At 43.2% G+C, this 17,934-nt stretch overlaps 1 protein-coding gene across 1 annotated transcript in view; it reads left to right on the top strand.

Moving 5' to 3' along the window:
- myo10 (myosin X) overlaps positions 1-17,934 on the top strand; it is a 115,348-nt gene that overhangs the window by 12,263 nt on the left and 85,151 nt on the right. The window contains exon 2 of the mRNA XM_041054559.1: positions 15,558-15,656. Coding sequence (XP_040910493.1) covers positions 15,558-15,656 — 99 coding nt within the window. The remainder of the gene's footprint in view (positions 1-15,557; positions 15,657-17,934) is intronic.

Raw genomic sequence — 17,934 nt, 5'->3', positions numbered from 1 at the left:
CGCAGGTAATGAAAGAATATAGATAAACTGGAAGATACTCTGTGTCCACGTTCCCCACCTTTAACCGACAGCAGATGCTTTCAGGTCACAGTGAACTGCAGCTTTAGTTTGTGCAGCCACACAGTGTGTTTCTCAGGGTGAAACTGCCCCTTTTGTTGTCCAACAAGGCGTCTGTTGTTTCTCCCAGAAGAAAAGCAGAGAGGGGAAGACAGTATTTATATTCTGCCCGTTCCTTCTGCTAACCAGCACCGGGCGACCACAGCTGGGCAACACATGGCAGCTCTGGCACACACACACGCACGCACGCACACACTTACACATACTAGTATACACAACATCCTGCAAGTACACCTTCTCAAAGCACTCCTAATCACACTTAATGCATGTAATTGTATGCGTGCACACTTTTTTGACCGCTCTCGTTTTCTCACAAGCAATGTCTTAAACACACACACTCGCATTCTTTCATGCACACTTTGACGCACACACTCACACACAGAGCACGAGAAAGTAGGTCAGGTGGACTTCAGCGAGGGGAGTTTGGTCATTTCCCTCCTTTAGGGGCCTAAGTGGTCTTTAGTGGTGGAAACTGGTCTAAGCTCAGTTAGTTCAGCGTCAGGTCATCACTGATCCTGAGCCTCAGATCTTCACAAAGTTCAAGAGTCTTTGCAAAGTCTCGTTTCTTCCTTTGAATTCAGAATTCCTCCCCTCACGTGAGTTTGGTTTGGTTTGTTTGCTTCAGACAGCAGCTGAGACGAATCGCTTTTCATGCATTATTCTGTCGACTGATGAGTCACAGACGGGACCTTTGATTCATTTAGAAACTAGTTCTGCTGCACAGTTATGCTGTTTAAGTCTTTTCCGGGATTTTTACATATGTTTTCTCCTTTATCAACCCTGTTTTCAACTTTTCTACCCATTAATAAAAAATAAAGACCCTACAGCACATCGTGTGGGCAGCCCTGCATTGATCTGCCTTTGACTAATAATTCTTGGAAAGGAAAATGATGTAGCTTTACTTAATAAAGAGCTGCGTTTCCTGTGGTCTGGCTTCATGAAATCTGGAAAGCATAATCTGTGGCGTTACAAGCAGAAGTAGACAGTACATAAATGCTTGTGATATCCAGTGATGGGATAAACATGGTGGGATGGTGGTGCAGTGGGTCCGTGTGTTTTTCAGGTGCTCAGTAGGAGGAGCTCACTGCAGGTAACGTGATTGGACAGTGCGAAGTGACTTTGGAGTAGGAGTCATGTGGACTGCACACACTTAACCAAAGCTCAATATTTAACTTCAGTTTCACCAAAACGTGGGTACAAAAAGTGTGTGAGATCAGTTGTTTCTTGATTTAAGTCTGATCTGTCCACAAAGGTTCGTTGCAGTGAGTCCACAGGTGATGTCCTGCTGACAAACAGTAGCAGAAGTGAAAAGCATCATCTCCTGAAGCTGAAATAAAAAAGCAAACGCGACTAAACGGCCCACATCTCTCCTTTGGAACAAAACCTACCCCGGCCACAGAGGCGCCCCCCTCCTAAAAATGCCTGACTAAAAATGGCAGACAAAACCCCATTGCCTTTTTCTGTGGATGTTGCATGTTTGACTCAGTGAGGAGAAAACAAGGAAGCTGCCCAGCAAGCATAACTGAGATTACAGCCTGGGTTTGTGGGATTCACAGTCGCTTTGTTCTGGAAACCAGAAACAGCTTGAAAAGTGCCTCCTCATTCAAAAAAAAAAAAGAACAAGAATTTATTTTTACTTTGGTCGAGTGCATTCATGCTCTTTACAGCGACACTGTGCTGCTACTACCTGCAAGCTGCTCTGACAAACCCACTGTTGTCCTTTAAACAGCTCCACAGGACTAACTCTTTTCTGGTGGACAAGTTTTTATCTGTCCTTTTCTCTACCTCCACCAATGCACATGTGTCCACACGGGCTGTGTAATGTCCTTCTCAAGCCATGGACACATCTGTACTCTGAGTTAACTGGCATGAGACTGAACCAAAATGGCTGCCGCCTGCATGAAACTGTTCCCACTGAAAAGCAGGAAGGCGACTGACAAAGACGTGGGTCCGGACAGGAAAACCCAGTTAGAATTTCTTCACTTCAAAGCTGTTTGTTTTCAAAGGGCTTCTTCAAATCTCCTTTGAACATGTTCATCTTTCTTGCATGCACAGGATAGAAGTGTTTATGTTCTGGTCGGGGGGTTAAAAATGTCTCAGAGCTCAAGTTTTTTTGTCTTGTCTTGTTTTTTTTTTACCCCTTTGTTGTTTCATGTGGCTGACCTGAGACAGAGAGCCAAAAGCATCTTCTCAGTCGTCTGTAGCCGGGCCAGCGACCAGGTGCTGGCTCTAATGTTTAAATGACAAGCCAATTCAAAGAAGACGAAGAGTTCTTTAGCTGAAGAAGACGTGAATGTGCACGAGGTCCCAGCGTGCAGGTGGCTGCTCTGCACTGAGGGTCTCAGATCAGCAAAAACATGAACTGTTTTTGGTCTGTGTGTGTGCACTTTTGTTAAATGCTTTCATCAGATTGGAATTTTTATAGAACTGCAAACATTGCAGAGACTTTCAGCCACTTCCTCATTGTGAAGCACCAAGCTCAGCACATCGGAGCTTTCAGAAAAGTCAGTGTTTCCCGGTAATAACTTGAACTTGGAAGGTCGTAATTACAATATGAACGTGACATAAGAGCTGATTCCACTTCAGGAACTCTGGACTGACTTTCTCATCATTCGTTCACTTCACACCTCTGTCAGACATTCAGGGGGAGTCCACGTCTTCATGTCTGACCCCAAAGACACGTGACATTTTCACATTGTTCTGACTTTACGAACTGATTCATCGCACATTGTTTGTTTGATTATTTTCAGCCTGTAATTACACGGGATGGTTTGCTAAGCATGCATCCTCTTTCCAGTGCTGGTCTGCTCCATATTCAAATCTTTATTCACATGCTATTTATCCACACACTCGAGGCTTCCCAGTAAAACACGTCTCCTGCTCTTGGGGACTGAGCTGCTTCCTCACTGGTGAGGAAAATGGTGGTTGTTTGTCGTGTCAGACACTGAATATGTCGTGAGGAATTCAGCCCTTTCAAAGCCCTCGACTGTGCCTTTGTTTGTACAGTTTATTTACAGCAGTGAAAGCTGAATACATGGCTGAGTCAGAAACACCAGCCTCACTATGAACTGTGTCAGTTATCAGAGCGAGTTACCAGAACAACATAATGAGAGCTGCTGAATAGTTAATGAGACACAGTGACACAATCCATTCAGAAATTTGAAAAATAATGGGGTTACAACTTCTCCCGATGAAAAGGTAATTCTGCTTTCATGTCCATTTGATGCCGTTAATATAAATAAGTGTGCAGAAAAATACAAAACTGCAGTGACAGCTTGTTAAAATCGAATTTTTCTGTAAAATTGGCTTAAAAATGTAATAATGTCACTGTTTTATTAAGAAGCAGAAATAACGTCATACAGGTTCTGGCATGTTTTGATGAGACAGACAGTATTAGTCATCAATTATGAGTCAGTTACAGTTCAGACCCTCCACAACGTAACACTTTCCATGCAGAGTGAATAATTATAACTTCAGCTTGAGACTTAAAATCAAAGTCATGTCACAAAGTATTCAAAGTATTGGCATAAGTAAAGTCTCACACTCACAAGACCCATGTCATTTTTTAATGAGATGATGTCTAATAATGTTTCAGGCATCATTACAGGCATAAACAACGATAACAGCATCGGCTTGTTTAGACTGATTCCTGGTTTGGTTGAAGTCCGCTGGTCGTGGCCCGGCCTGGCAGTGACGGTGAAACCTCACACACCCTGCTGAGTCAGCCAGGTTTCATTATCAAATTCTGCAAATCCATCCAGAGACACTTCAGGCAGACGTGTTCAGACTCATAAAAGGTCATGAGCAAACATATGGACGATTGAGCAATTAGATTTACTGAAAAAAAAAAGACTCAGTGTTGATTACGAAGCTTTTACAGCTTTATGAATTTGATCATTTCAAAACTGTGAAAGATTGTCTGCGGGTTTGCTCCTGAAAAGTTGCTGTTTTGGAAAATATTCAACAGACAAATGATATAATACTAATAGTATAATAGTAGTATAGACAGGACGGCTACACAACAGATACCAAATGTTCAGTCACTGTGAAATTTCTTCATGTTTCCCTCGTTGTGGCTTAAACTGAGTATGTCAGAGTGCAGACATGTGGTCTGACTTGGTGTCAGTGATAGAAAGCTGTTGGACGGCGTCCGCTTCCAGGAGTGAGATGAGAAAGTAAACGTTCCAGCAGTGTGATAATAACGGCTCTGGGCTGAGAGAAAACTGTTATTAGAGCAGTTACATGCTGCAGGGATCAGCTGTGACACTCACTCAGAGTAATGGCTCCTTTGCTTCTGCAGATACTGATTCCTGTGGACAAGTCATTTAGACTCAGGTGAAAGGTAAAAAGCTGACAATCTGACAGCAACACAAGGTTTTTCTACATATTTTCAGTGCAGATCTTCTTTAAATTGCTTGTACGTTTACAGTCCGGTGTCTGACCTGCACCTGTGACAGCTGATGACGCCTGATTGAGCAACTTGTCTCCACTTTTTGTGACTTATAATAAGTCAGAAGGTTTTCTGCTTGTTTCCTTTTTGTTGATGTAGATGACAAACAGTGGCCTCACTCGTTAAATACATGGCCTTTGCTGTGTGACACGACTGCTCTGCTTGTTTTGCTCGAAGCGTCAGAAGTCTGCCTGACTTTAGTGAAACTGGCGGAATATTTAAAGAACAGTTGGAAAAAAAATTTATTTACTTGAAGGTTTGACTCATATTGTAAATTAGAGGATCTCTCAGGTCCCAGTAAGTTGGTAAAGCAGACCCACCATGTGGCAAACATATTTAACATGTAGACAAATTAGCGTCCTGTCCATAAGCTTGTGTGTGTTTGTTGCCACATTGCTTCTCACCGCTGTGTCAACACACAGTGATTCCTGTCTCGTTTCCAGTACTGGACCTTTTCTTGTTCTCTCACAACTCACGAAGCCTCCTGCTTGTGTTTTCCCCCTGGCGGTTTGATTGGCGTCCAACCGAAAGAGATTCCAAGTCTCTCCCGAGTCAGCTGCAGACTCACATGGATCCACCCTACAGCTGCTCTCCAGATCCACAGCGACATGCCTTTTAATTATCCACAAAGCAGCTGAGAAGGATACTGAGAGCTTCATCTCCCAAAACTAGATGCCTCTGAAGTTTTGAGAATTTAGCGTGGGAAAGTGTTGTCCATCCATTTGTTAAAGGCGTCAAGGGTTTCAGAAAATATGCCTATTGGTAATTTGGTTGAACTGGCTCTTAAATTGATTCACTTCATCATGAAAAGCACCATCAGCATCACGTCTTTCACCTGGTGGATGCCTCTCTCTGTTTGTGCTGGATGTTTCCTCATAACCTGATCACTGACAACAGGAGGACGATCAGCCGATGAGCAGCTGCTTCCTGCGGAGCCTCTAGTCAACACCTCTGCTGCCGCCCACTCTCTGACACCAGAGTGTGCGGAGTGACGTGACCTCTGACCCCCGCTGACAATTGCTTTGTTAACAGTTCAAACCTACCAGGTGTTTTGTGTTGCTGAGTTGGTTGTGAGATTGTGCAGAGTGACTCATATTTAATTCTTTTGTTTAAAGATGTTTCCGGCCTGGTTGAAAGCTTTCCATTCATTTCTACTGTTTTACTGTGGAATAATATATTTCTGTGGGTTTTCATTCATTCGTTTGTTTTCCTGAAATCCCACTGCGTCTTTTATTTATGTTAAGCACAAATAAAAAGTCACATACTGATTCAGTTTCATAGAAATGTTGTTCAGAGGGCTGCCTCTGGTGAGGACGTCTATTTTTACTTTCTCCCTCCAAGCAACCAAGAAACACAATAAGCAACAGACAAATCTAAAAACTGTCTCACACTCCATAAATATTTGTCCCTGCATGTTTTTTTTTGCATTGTGGTAATTTGAGACGGTCCTTGCTTCCTGTACATTTTCCTGAAAAGCAACCTGTAATGGCTATACACACAGTTACTCTGTATTTTCTAATTAGTAACTGCAAAGAGTCAGCAGCTCAGAAAACACTCTGACTAACAAACTGACGTGACTTCATATTTGCAGGTCTTGGTTTGTGTTTTAATAAGTCAGTGTGATTCCTCAACAGTTAAAACTAAAGCAAAACCAAGAAAATAGCAACAACAAATTCCTGAATACAGTTCAGCTGAAATCTTCAGGAAAATTATTGTTAATCCCTTTTTTTTAACCTCAATTGTTTTCAAGAGGGATAAATGTGTTTTGTTTTTTGTTTTTTTCCAGCAGACAGTCGTAGAGAAGAGCTGCTCTGAGGAAACTGTCCCTGCCTGAACTCCCACTCACACACACACCACTCAAAAAAAATAAAACCACATTCCTGCTCTCTAAACATTGACCATCTCTAAGTTGAGACTGGGCTCTAAATATATTCCGACCACAGAGCCTCTGAGCTAATGCTGAAGTCACCACCGGTAAAATAAGGCTCAGGAGCAAAGAGTAAGCAGAGGGAGGAGAGGAAGCTTGTTAAAAGTTGATCCTGTGGTGGGTTGAATTTTTACAGAACAGAGTTCCTTTTGTTCATTTCATTTTGTTCGTTTCTGTGCATTTCAGCTCAGTTCAGCAAACAGTTCTTCTGGAGCACACGTCTTGTGCTTTTGTTTTTTCTTTCTCTTGTTTGTTGAGATAAACTTTGAGTTTCACCTAAACTCACCATCTTCTCTCCATCTGCTGCTGTTTAAAGCAGCTGAATTCATGAACACTCTACATCCATTATGGGGAAAAATAGAATAAGCACCTTATGGTGATCTGCTGGTTTTAACAGTTGTATGGTAAATATATCTTTTGATCAGGGCGGGGGGATATTGAACCGTTACCGGTTTAACATCTGTCTCTGGTTTCAGGTCTTGTTGGTTTTGGTTTGATGATTAGCGCTGGAACCTTTTGGAGGGAATCCATGGTAAAGGCAGCAGCTTAAACTATCAGCTAAATACTTTGTGTTTTGAAAGAGACATTAGGTTTCACTGTAATGTTTTTTTTTTTTTTTAAATTTCACATTTCCTGCCATAGGGGGTGAGTTTTCTTGCTGCGGTGATCCACGGCAGCTGAGTAAATGACGAGCAGATAAATCAGCCTCAGTAGTCCCCCTTCTTGGATCTGGTCTCTGAAGAACTCCACTTGTATGGAGACGTTAACATGTGTGTGCAGACTTACTGTAGTTGTATTGGTGTGTGTGCTTACAGCTGTCTGTTGCCGTCTTTTTGAGTGTGATAACCACAGTCCTCCTTTCTCCATCATCATCATCATCATCATCAGTTTCCACTACCAACCAACCACTGACTTCCTTTCTCCCACAATAAGGAGATTCTCTCTGTTCATCCTTACAAACACAAAAAATCCTTGAAAGTAACGACAAAGATTTGTGCAAGAGGAAGTTTCAGCATCTGAAACGATCCAAACAGACCTACAGCGTTAACAAAGAGGGAAAAAAATCACCTTTCACTGGATTATAAAAAAAAATGGCTGAATACTCAAAGGGAGCTTTCTGTGGACCGGATGTGGAAACAGAACTCCTGTCACACACATGGTTTCGTTTAACCCTGAACAAGCTAACAGCCGTGTTTCACATTCATTTCTCTGTCAGAAAAGCTGGAATTTGGCTTTTCTGTGTCTCACTTACAAACCCAGTGGGTGTGATGAGGCTGTGATTGGACTCTGTCGTTCTGCTTCTACACCAAGCAACAGCAGACAGGAGGGATAGTGTCCTCTGGTATGTGAAATCTTTTTTTGCCTCCTCTTGAATGGTAAACTTGGCCCCTCTGTGATTGTCTTCCTCCTGTCGTGGAGCATACTGTGTATTTTTTCTGTCCTTCTCTACCCTCTGATGAAATTACAAGTCCTGTATCTTGAATTCCAGGCTTCAGCAGGCACTCTCTGTTTAGGGTAGAATAATATGTGGCACTGCTCACTGAGCTGGGTGGTTTAGAGGTATGTAACGTCTAATTAAGGGATATTAAAGTCTGGAAATTCAATAAGAGGGGGCTGAGGTGAAGGCAGCAGTTATTATGACAGACGATGTGTGTTCACTATAGACTGAGCTACCGTCTAGGACGTCATTTACTGAGGGGTTCCAAGATTTTTTTCATGTGAAGGTGTCAGACAAAACACAAATTTGAATTCAATTTAACAATATTTCACCCAAAGCAACTGCCGGAGTTTTGCTTCCTCCTGCGACTTCAGCAAAACCTGAACTGTTTTCCTTTTAAAGTAAAAGCAAATGTACATCAGGCTCAAAAATACTTTTCTAAGTGAGTTTGAGAATGGAGACTTTAGTCCTAAGTGGATTAAGGAGGAGTTTGGTTCCAAAAGATAACTGAAGATAAGAGAAGAAAAGAGCCACTTGATGGAGAAGCATTAAAGCAAGTTACATTTCAAAGAAAATTGGGTTACACATGTCCACTACATACTGAGAACATTTAAATTGTAAGGAGCTAGCATGTTAGCATGCAAACTTAAGCAGATTTCTCTGCAGCACTAAACATAGACGTCCTTCACATAGTGTCAAAACTGTTATTTCTTCACATTCTAATGATCTTAGTTAGTTTTTGAATATTTTAAACTAAAATTCTTTGAAGTTAGCATATCAGTAAGCTAGCATGGTCATGCTAATGCTAGAGTTCTGAGTCTCATTAAATTTGCTTGAGTTTAAAGGGATAAAGGTGGAGTCACTGCTAACATGCAGGTGTGTGTTGGTGGTGTTAGGTGTTACTGAGTCTGCACACACAGACACTGTAGGCTACACCCTAACTGAAGTGTAGCTCCATGATGGGGCTTCAACAGCTGAACTAGAAATCAACACCTACACCTGGGCATCTGCAGCAGCACTGCCATAAACTGTATAAACACAGCTTTAGGCTTGTTCTTCCAGGCGACTGTCGACTGTTCAGTCTACCTCTACTATCATTAGCGACTGTGTGTGTCGGGCTGTAGTTGTGCACACTCTTTTTAGTGAGATGATGAAGGCTCTTACGTGTGTGGTTTTAAAACTGTGTACATTTGCTGCTGTAGTTCTGTGTTTTTGTGTGTGAGTGGTCATACTTGCTTTTTTACTTGAGTGTGTGGTTTGTCAGTCGGTGCATTGCTTTGTGAGTTTATGACGTGTTTTGCATATGATCATGTTTGTATGTTGTTGTGAGTGTGTAGGGTTGTGTATGGATACAGTGTGAGTGAGATCTGGTGAAATGTGTTCACAGATAAATGAGTTCACACTGACGTGTGCTTGTTTCTGTCAGTGCCGTGTGTGTTTGCATTAGTTTAGCTTTTGTCCTTGTGTGTGTGTGTGTGTGTGTGTGTGTGTGTGTGTGTGTGTGTGTGTGTGTGTGTGTGTGTGTGTGTGTGTGTGTGTGTGTGTGTGTGTGTGTGAGGCTTTCCCAAACCTTTACAAAAGTCAATACAGCAAGCTTATCAGTTCCCACAATCCCCTGCTCTCGCTCTGTGTGTCCAGTCATTCAAATCCTAATAACTTTTGCCGCTCAGCTCGTGTTGATTGGTTTTCCACAAAGTCTTTGCGAGCTGATTGGTCCGTGCCACATGTTGGAAAAGGTTCAAGGTCAATTTGCGCTCGCAGACTTCCTCCTGTCTGTTTCCCAGCCATCAGGATCTCACTGAACACTGGTGTGTGCATTGTTTCTATTGTGTTGTCTTTCACTGTCGACACAGAGGAGCTGAATACTTTCACTTTTTTTGTTTACCCCCAAGGCCCAAAATTCTTCTGTTGATTTTGTAAACGCTCTCTAACAGTTGGGTGTAAGATTCGACCTGCAACAGCTGGAAAATGTGAAGAGCTAAATCTCCTCTGAAGGGTAAAAATGACATACTCTCCGTCTGTCACCTGTCAGTTATGTTAAAGAGGCAAATGTTTAGTCTGATATAAAGGTGCTTTTGAGAGGAAAAGGTTTGAAAGTTACTATTTGTCTGACAAACAGCACTATCAGAGTCCTTCTGCTGCAGTGCTTTCATTTAGTGTCTGTCTTCTCGCTCTCTATAAGCTGAATAAGAGCCCGACAGATTCAAAAACACACAACCGGTAATCACATGAAATGAGACGGTTACTCACTTTAACTTCGGTCATAAAAGGCACTTCCCCCTAGCCGTTAATTATTAATCCGTCCTGTACTTATCTCCCAAAGGCAAAATAAAACAAAGGCCTGATACTGCAACAGCAGTAGTGTGTGTCTCCAACAATGGAGGAACATCAGAGCCTGCAGGACACAGAATGTCTCACACAAAGAAGTGATAAAGGTGTCTGTGTTTGTGAATGCCTGCTTGTCTGGTCAGAGTGATGCAGGCTGAAAGATGAAATCTCTAGTGTAAGTATCAGAGTCAGTAGATGCCCAGTAAATGCGTCTCAGAGAAGAATGTGTTTTAGCAGTGAAGACTGAATGATTCCTCTTTTACAGCCGCGCGTTTCTGAAATCACATGACCATTTTTGGAAAGGTTTGAAGGACTCATGGGTCACGAAACAAAGAGAATCACCAAGCACACCTGCACTCAAAGAGTCAAGATCAAAAAAACCTGTGCATAAGCCATTTACCCCCCTCTCAAACATCACATAAACAGCGTGTGATGTGCTGCTTCTGATCCGTTGTTCACCTTTGATCCGAACTGAAAGCATCACGCAGCACTTTCCAAATCACCAGTTTCTTTTTTCTTTTACTGTGTTTAATCCAGCGTCTTTTCTTCTCAGCCCCATGTTTGAGGGAGATAGTGTGATGAGTATGTGGGACTTGTACAAACAAGTGTGTGTGTGTGTGTGTATCGGGGGGGTTCTACCAATGACAATAAGATGGATGAAGATTAAGGACGATTTTAAAGGAACAACGTGAGTCAAAGCATCAAAGTCACTTTAATTATAAAGTATGCTATAAACAAAGTGCAGGACACACGTGAAAACGACCCGGGGATCATACAAATTAAGATATAAACAAATATGTTGAACAATTCAGGTCCATTTTATCCCTGAACGGGATGAATGGCCCTTTCTATCAGTGTTGTTGTGCGTCTGTTGCTTGGGCCATGATTCTGATGTCAGTTTCAAACCAGCCTAGCTTGCGTAGCTCGAGCCTACACCTTTTTAGTGTTTAGTGTTGTGTTATTGGGCGAGTTTGTTTTCTTTTGCATTATTGGCGAAGCAGGAAGCAGGGAGTCCTCAGCAGAACTGCAGCTGAACAGATCTGCTGTGACACAGTGACGACTGCAGCTGCTGCTAATGAGCTGCTGTTGCTGCACAACTGCTGTAGACAAGTTAATGTTCAGCAGCGACAACATGTTCGGATCCTTGGTAGAAAACGGCTTCTGCTCCCCCGTTTATGGTTGGATTGTCCAGTGAAAGGAAAAGTGTTAAACCACATCAGAACCATAATGGGAGCTTCCCACTTTCTAGCCTAACTTACCCAGTGAAGACAGAAAAAAGTTTTCTGTTCATTCCAAATAGTGGACTTCTCCTGTCCTCGCCAGCAGCAGCTACTGTGCGTGTCTGCAGATTAAATACAGACTGCAGCAAATAGTGCCAGTTGTTTGCCAGAGCAGCAATGCATTATGTCTCCGAGAACATACCAGCAGTTGTGTTGAGTCACAGTTTTAGTTCTCACAAAAAAAAAAGAGGCCCTCACAGGCTTTCCCATTGAAGGCTCTGATAGAGAGGATGGCTGTGGTCGAACACAAGACTCTGTTTGTTACGGGAGAGGAAGTGGAATCTCTCAAACGAGACAGCTGCTCATTCCCGACCCCAGTGGCGTACGAACGCTCCCAGCACCACAGATCCTGGTTTTTACCAGCTCCCCCCAGCGTCCTGCGGAGAGGGCCATTAGCCACACATGTCGAGGTTATGGAGGGAAAATACACGCACGAGACGGGTCACTGCCTCGGTTGCACCCCCAAAGCTTTCGGGGCGGGAGGCTTGTGTTGGTGTTTTGGCTCTGGCTGGGAGGAGGTGTCAGGATTGAGATAAAGGCCAGAAAGGAGCTTCTCACTGGACAATTGACCAATGTGGCTGACATGTTGTCCACACGGTGGTGGATGGGCAAAACTCCAACTCTTATGGATTTGGAAGGACAGAGTAAAACTACCCACCTTTAATAGACAGCAAACTGTAAGAGGTTACAAACATAACATCTGATGGTAGAAAAAAAATAGTTGAAGCTGATCTAAAAATTTTTCTGTGTCCTGATTTCACCAAATGATTCAGGTAGCCGACGACTATGTATATATTACTCAATAAAGTAATAAACTTTGTTGATAAAAAGTTGTTTGTTTTTGATCTAAGGGAGAATGTAAGGTCCAGATTTCAGGATGAATTCTTTTTTGTAAGTGAGATGCTTGATTTTGGTGCGACAGCAACTTCTTTCCCCCTTCCACAGTCTGACACCTCGGACTCTGCTCTGTGAGATAGTTTACTCAGGTTTAACTGGAATGAGAGGCTCAGAGGTCTTACTGGTGCAACAGCTGGGCCTTGATCCACAGCTCCCAGTCTCAGTTGAGACTATTTAGTGTCTCCCTGCTCATGTGTTGACATTAGCTCGGCAGAGGCCCAGCTGCCTTTCATGTCAGTGTGATGGTAGAAAATCCGTGTAAAAGCAGTTGTGGATTATCTTTTATTTTTCCTGCTTTATTCAAAAGTTGTTGGTTTTGTGTCGATGGAGTTTTGTGATGTCTTGAGTCCATGAAAGCTGTTGTGTGTGATTCCTGGTGGTTCATAAAATGTCTAGAATATTGTCGTGTTTGTTTGTAGAGCCTTTTCGCCACAGTGAAGGTCAAAGAAAGCAAGTGACTCTCAGACTCTCATTACATCAGATGGTTTGCCGCCCATCTGGATGGGATATTTGACTGAAGAACATCAATAATCCAGGAAATAGGATTGTTCTCAACAGGAATTTTCTCTGCCCCGGTGTACTTCAAACAAAATGCCGGCCTCGATCGACTAACAGCGTCTGAAACTGCCTTAATGACGACAGACAGACTCTTCAAATATCAGTGCAGTGATTGTCCAGATGTGAGGAGGTGTGAAAGTAGGCACGGCCTTTCTTTCTTTTTCTTTTTCTTTTTCTTTTTTTAACATGTGTGGTTTTCATTTCATCCATTAACAGAGACGTGTACCTCGGGTCCTCCTTCTGTTCAGTCCATCAGAAAGTACAAACAGGATCTTTGATGTTCAGGGTTCAGGCAATCAGTGTTGATGAATGAGGGAGAGGAGGTGAAGCTGAGGCTTTTGGCACCGAGCCCCAGTTTGGAAATGGGCTGGTAGCTCTGTGGGTCAGAGCGTGTGTGTGTGTGTGTGTGTGTGTGTGTGTGTGTGTGTGTGTGTGTGTGTGTGTGTGTGTGTGTGTGTGTGTAGAGAGGGAGTGGATTAAAGGAGGAGAGAAGGAAAGCACAATAAGATAGTGTGCCACTGTGTGATGCCTCTTTCCCTCCCCCCAGCGGAGTGGGGGCGAGCAGCACACGCTGCCACAAAGAACATGGATGTGTGTGTGTGTGTGTGTGTGTGTGTGTGTGTGTGTGTGTGTGTGTGTTTGTGTGTGTTTGTGTGTGTGTGTGTGTGTGTGTGTCCTGGACCCTTTGGTGGGGAAAAGTGTGCCGGTCGGTGGAGGGAGACCCCTCCCTCTCTCTCTCTTCACCCAAACTTGAATGAAGCATCAGATTCCTCTGGTGGTGCACACCAGGAACGTCCATATGGCCTGAGCCGGTGAACAGCACACGCCTTCTCTTTGTGCACATTACAATGGAACATCTTCCTTTGTGTGGTTCCTTTCTGAGGCATCAAAGAGCAGTACGTCCGCCTCTGTCTACATCAGAGTGCAGAGGCTTGTTGTGTGTTTCTGTCTGGTTTTACATTAAATTAATATATCAGTATCTTTTTCTTTTTCGTAACCTTTATTTAAAAGTTAAGGCTGGTGTTATTCTATATTTTTCATATTGTCAACAAATCCCATAAAACACCAAAACCAGCAACGTGTTTATTCATCTTTCAATGCTTCCCCCTGTCCGTGGCTCTCAAACAAGAATCTCCTAAGTTTTTCTGTCGGTCTGCATGTGACAAAATCTGGATCGAACCGTGAATTCATTTCCTTCGTTTCCTCTGAGCGTCGGACTCGTCTCTCCCCAGGAGATCCCAGAACCTTTTGAATCGTGCAGCTTCAGAGGGGACGGTCAGGGGTTTAGATCAACACACAGTTCCTCTCTGATCCACTGCTGACACTGCAGACCCAAGCTTTACCCTGTGTGTGTGTGTGTGTGTGTGTATGTTCTGTCCCAGCCAGGTGCCTCTCTCTGCTACACTAGGACAGACGACCTTGTCAGAATGAGGGTTTGTGGGTCAAAGGTCGTTCGTATGCCCAGAGGGGCGTTCGGTCGATGCCTCTCACAAAAGCGCAGCGTTTGTTTTTCCCATTAGCATTAGCCCGTCACGCTAATGAACAGCGGCACATGTGGCTACGCGATTAAGAGGGAATCCACTTTATGGGCCCCTGAGTTCTCAGCTCAGCTGAGCTCAGTCAGCGATGGGAGCTTTTCTAAATGTGTGTCCATTGTTTTGGTACTGTGGCCACATGCAAAGCCAGAAACCTGGACGGAAAAGCTCCAAACATACAGTTAAGACTCCTAAATTCTCCAAACTCTGCTAATTCCCTGTAAACACAGCAGAGCTGGGAAACTGATGATTAAATATCCAGGTGTTAGTCGACAGTAAAGTGGTAAACTCGACAGGTCAGCAGGTATAATATGTTTTCTGACTCTGGCTCTGCTGTCGGTCACTAAAAAGCATCAATAAACACGCAGGTTTCCAGGCTGCAGGCAGAGACCTCTGAAACCCAACACTGCAGAGCTGTTCCTGCGTTCTGGACATCTGAGATGTCCAGAGAAAGGTCGGTGCCTTGGTGATGCCATGGCAGCAGCATAATGGAGATTAATAGATCTCCTCTTGTGCCATTAATTATAGCATTACCTGAGCTCAAAAGCAAAAAAAAAATCACAAAATAATGTCATGGCATAAATAAATGTTCCTTGATCTCAGTAATCTGGTTTAGAAAATAAAGTTGTTGCACTGCTGACACATGAAGACCTGCTCACTGAAGCCAAACTGCTGATGTTTTGGTCTAAAACCTTTCAGAAAACGTCCCGTTCTGAAAACTCTGGATGAGTTGGTTTATCTGTGGCGCAGCAGGTTGAACCGAGACTTTACTTTTCATAGTTTTTCTGTAACAGATATTTCTCCTGTGCAGGTGTGTTTTCATGATGTGGTAAATCATGGCAGGTGAAGGTTTTTCAGATATGTAGCTTACATAAAGTAGTTCTTAATACGATAACCATATCTCAGTTTGTATGTTGGAGATTTTTGTGTTGAGTGTATGCTTTGTATGTTGGGTGTTGAGTTTACACTCTGTAGTAACGGGTGGACTCCAGTACTTAAACTGAATTGTTTTGTTCTTTCTCTGCAGGGTGACCGAGTGTGGTTACGGGAGGATGAGCAGTACCTTCCCAGCACTGTGTCCTCGTGCTCTGGAGGTGTTGTTGTCTTTGCCACAGACTATGGCCAGGTGAGAATCTCAGTCCCTTTTAATGTCTTGTGTCTTATTTCTACTGTATTCATGAAGGTCTCTGTGGGAAGTTGATTGTGATTCCCTCTGTAAACCCACACATTCTCCTTTATGTGAATCCTTTCAGAATCATCTCTCCTGTTTCAGTCCTCCTTGTCCTTTTCAGTTTGATAAAGAAAAGTTTATTTGAAGTCAAGAACTTTTCCTGCATTTTGACGACAGGGACTTCACTGTAGTTCCTGCTCCTGATGTAGTGCTTTCTGACATAAAAATGAGGATTGGGGAAATAATTCAGACATTTTTAGCTCAGAAATCAGTTCCTGGTTGGAGCTTTGAGGCTTATGGTTCCAGTGGCTGCCTACTGGGCAGAAAGGTCCTAATATTCTGCCTCTTCCTCAGTTGACCGCGCTGACTCTGATTACAGGGAGGGTTCCCAACTTTCCCAAACCTCTTCTGACGCTGACAGATTTTTTCATAAACCTTCAAGAGAGCAGAGGCTTAAAGAGGTCTACTCATAATTTAGGATCAGCTCAAGATGGGGCAAATCCCCTAATCCCCATATGGTTCCACGTTATCTCTTTGATCCATGTGTTGTCAAAACAGCAGCTATAGAGGAGGTGAAGGACATATGGCACAGAGGCCACAGTGGGGTTTATGTATGTTTTGGGTTTGGTTATTAAGAATGAACATGAAGGTTGGTTAGGTTCAACACAAAACACCTCGTCGCACTAAACTGTGATTTTCCCTGTGTGAGGTGTTAAACTCCACAGCACTGAGAAGTGTGTGTCCTCACACACTGACAAGTTTTTGCTTTTGAAGTTTTGCTTTGACTCCAAACACTAAAGTGATCAGAAGGAAGACAGACCATGGCTGTCCTTTAACACGCTGATGCTTCAGATGTGGGTTTGTTTAGACGTGTCAGACATCACAGCACTTTCAGTCACACCGGTTAAACTGTATGAGGTGGATGTGGGACAGAGACACTGAGGTGAAAAGCCTGAAAGCAACACCGTGTTTCTCCAAAAACAAAAACCTTATGCTTCGAGCAGAGCAAATACCTGAAGAGTGCACTGCAGTTGTGTAAAGGCAGAGATTCAGATTTTATTTAGATTTAATTATTTGACTCACAGCTTTAATAGTACAGTCAACTCTCCACTGCACTGAGGCAGCTTCTGTTTTCAGCTGAACATGTGCTCATCGTTTGGATAATACTGCCACTGAGAATTCTCTGCTAATCTCAGTGGCGTAAATATTGCACGTTCCATAGCTGCTTTCACAATAAAAGTCCTGAGACCTAACTGCCACCCACTCTCCCCTTTTAAGCGAAGCCTTAAGAAATCAGGCCAGTAAACAATAACCTGTGTGAGCTGTTTGGGTGGATTTACTCTCCTCTACCCTCCTCTGCTGACAGCTTTAACAAAGGCCTCCTGTGTAGCCGGTGAGCAGCACAGGGTCACTACCAGAGGACGGTCTGTAAATGTGAGCACTGAGGGATTTAGGGTCATGTTGAGCCGGCGTATTGTCCTGAAGATTTACTGGCAGATTAAGGCATTCTTATCTCCTGGCTCCTACTCACTCAGACACTCTTTTAGACCTGCTGGTCACTGAAGCTAATGACCCTCCACACCACAGTGTACAGCCCTGGTGTGTTGAGCCGATTGAGGACTTTGGGTCATTTTAATTTTTTTTTTTTTTGCTATAGCGATTTCCAGACCTGGAATCAAATGATCCTTTGTGTAATAAAGTATTGTTGTCGTCTCTAATCCTGTCTGTGCTCAGTATCAGTTTCCCCTCGTCTCTTTTCTTCTCTTCTTGTTGTCTCTCCCTTCCCTCTTGATTTGGTCTCTAATCATTAAATATCTTCTTCTTTTTATTTTCTCCTTTTCTTGTTTCTGAGTTTCCTTCTGAGTCCTTTCTTCTCATTTACGTCTGCCTTTTTTTCTCCTCCTCCGTTTCCATATTTTTGTCTTTTCTTCTCTTCAGTTTCCTTCACTCCTTGTTCTTCATCTTCTTTTTGTTCCTTCTTTTTAAACGCTTCTCACTCATTTAAAATTCTCTCTCCTCTCCCCTCCTCTCTGAGTCTGACTCAGCTGCTGTGAATAAATGCCATAACAGTGATCACGTGCTGGAAGGTTTTAATTTGCTCAGCTCAGCGTTGGGAAATAAACAAAGGCAGCGTGTCACTGTCACACTCAGCCTCAAACTACAGTGAGATGAGTGTGAGCAGCCTCCTCGACCGTCCTGTAACAGGGAAGTCACAAGTTCAATCCCTGAAGTA

Source organism: Toxotes jaculatrix, chromosome 14, assembly GCF_017976425.1.
Source record: "Toxotes jaculatrix isolate fToxJac2 chromosome 14, fToxJac2.pri, whole genome shotgun sequence".
Lineage (NCBI taxonomy): Eukaryota > Metazoa > Chordata > Actinopteri > Toxotidae > Toxotes > Toxotes jaculatrix.
The sequence above is the reverse complement of the archived record's forward strand: the minus strand, read 5'-3'. Positions and strand labels throughout refer to the sequence as shown.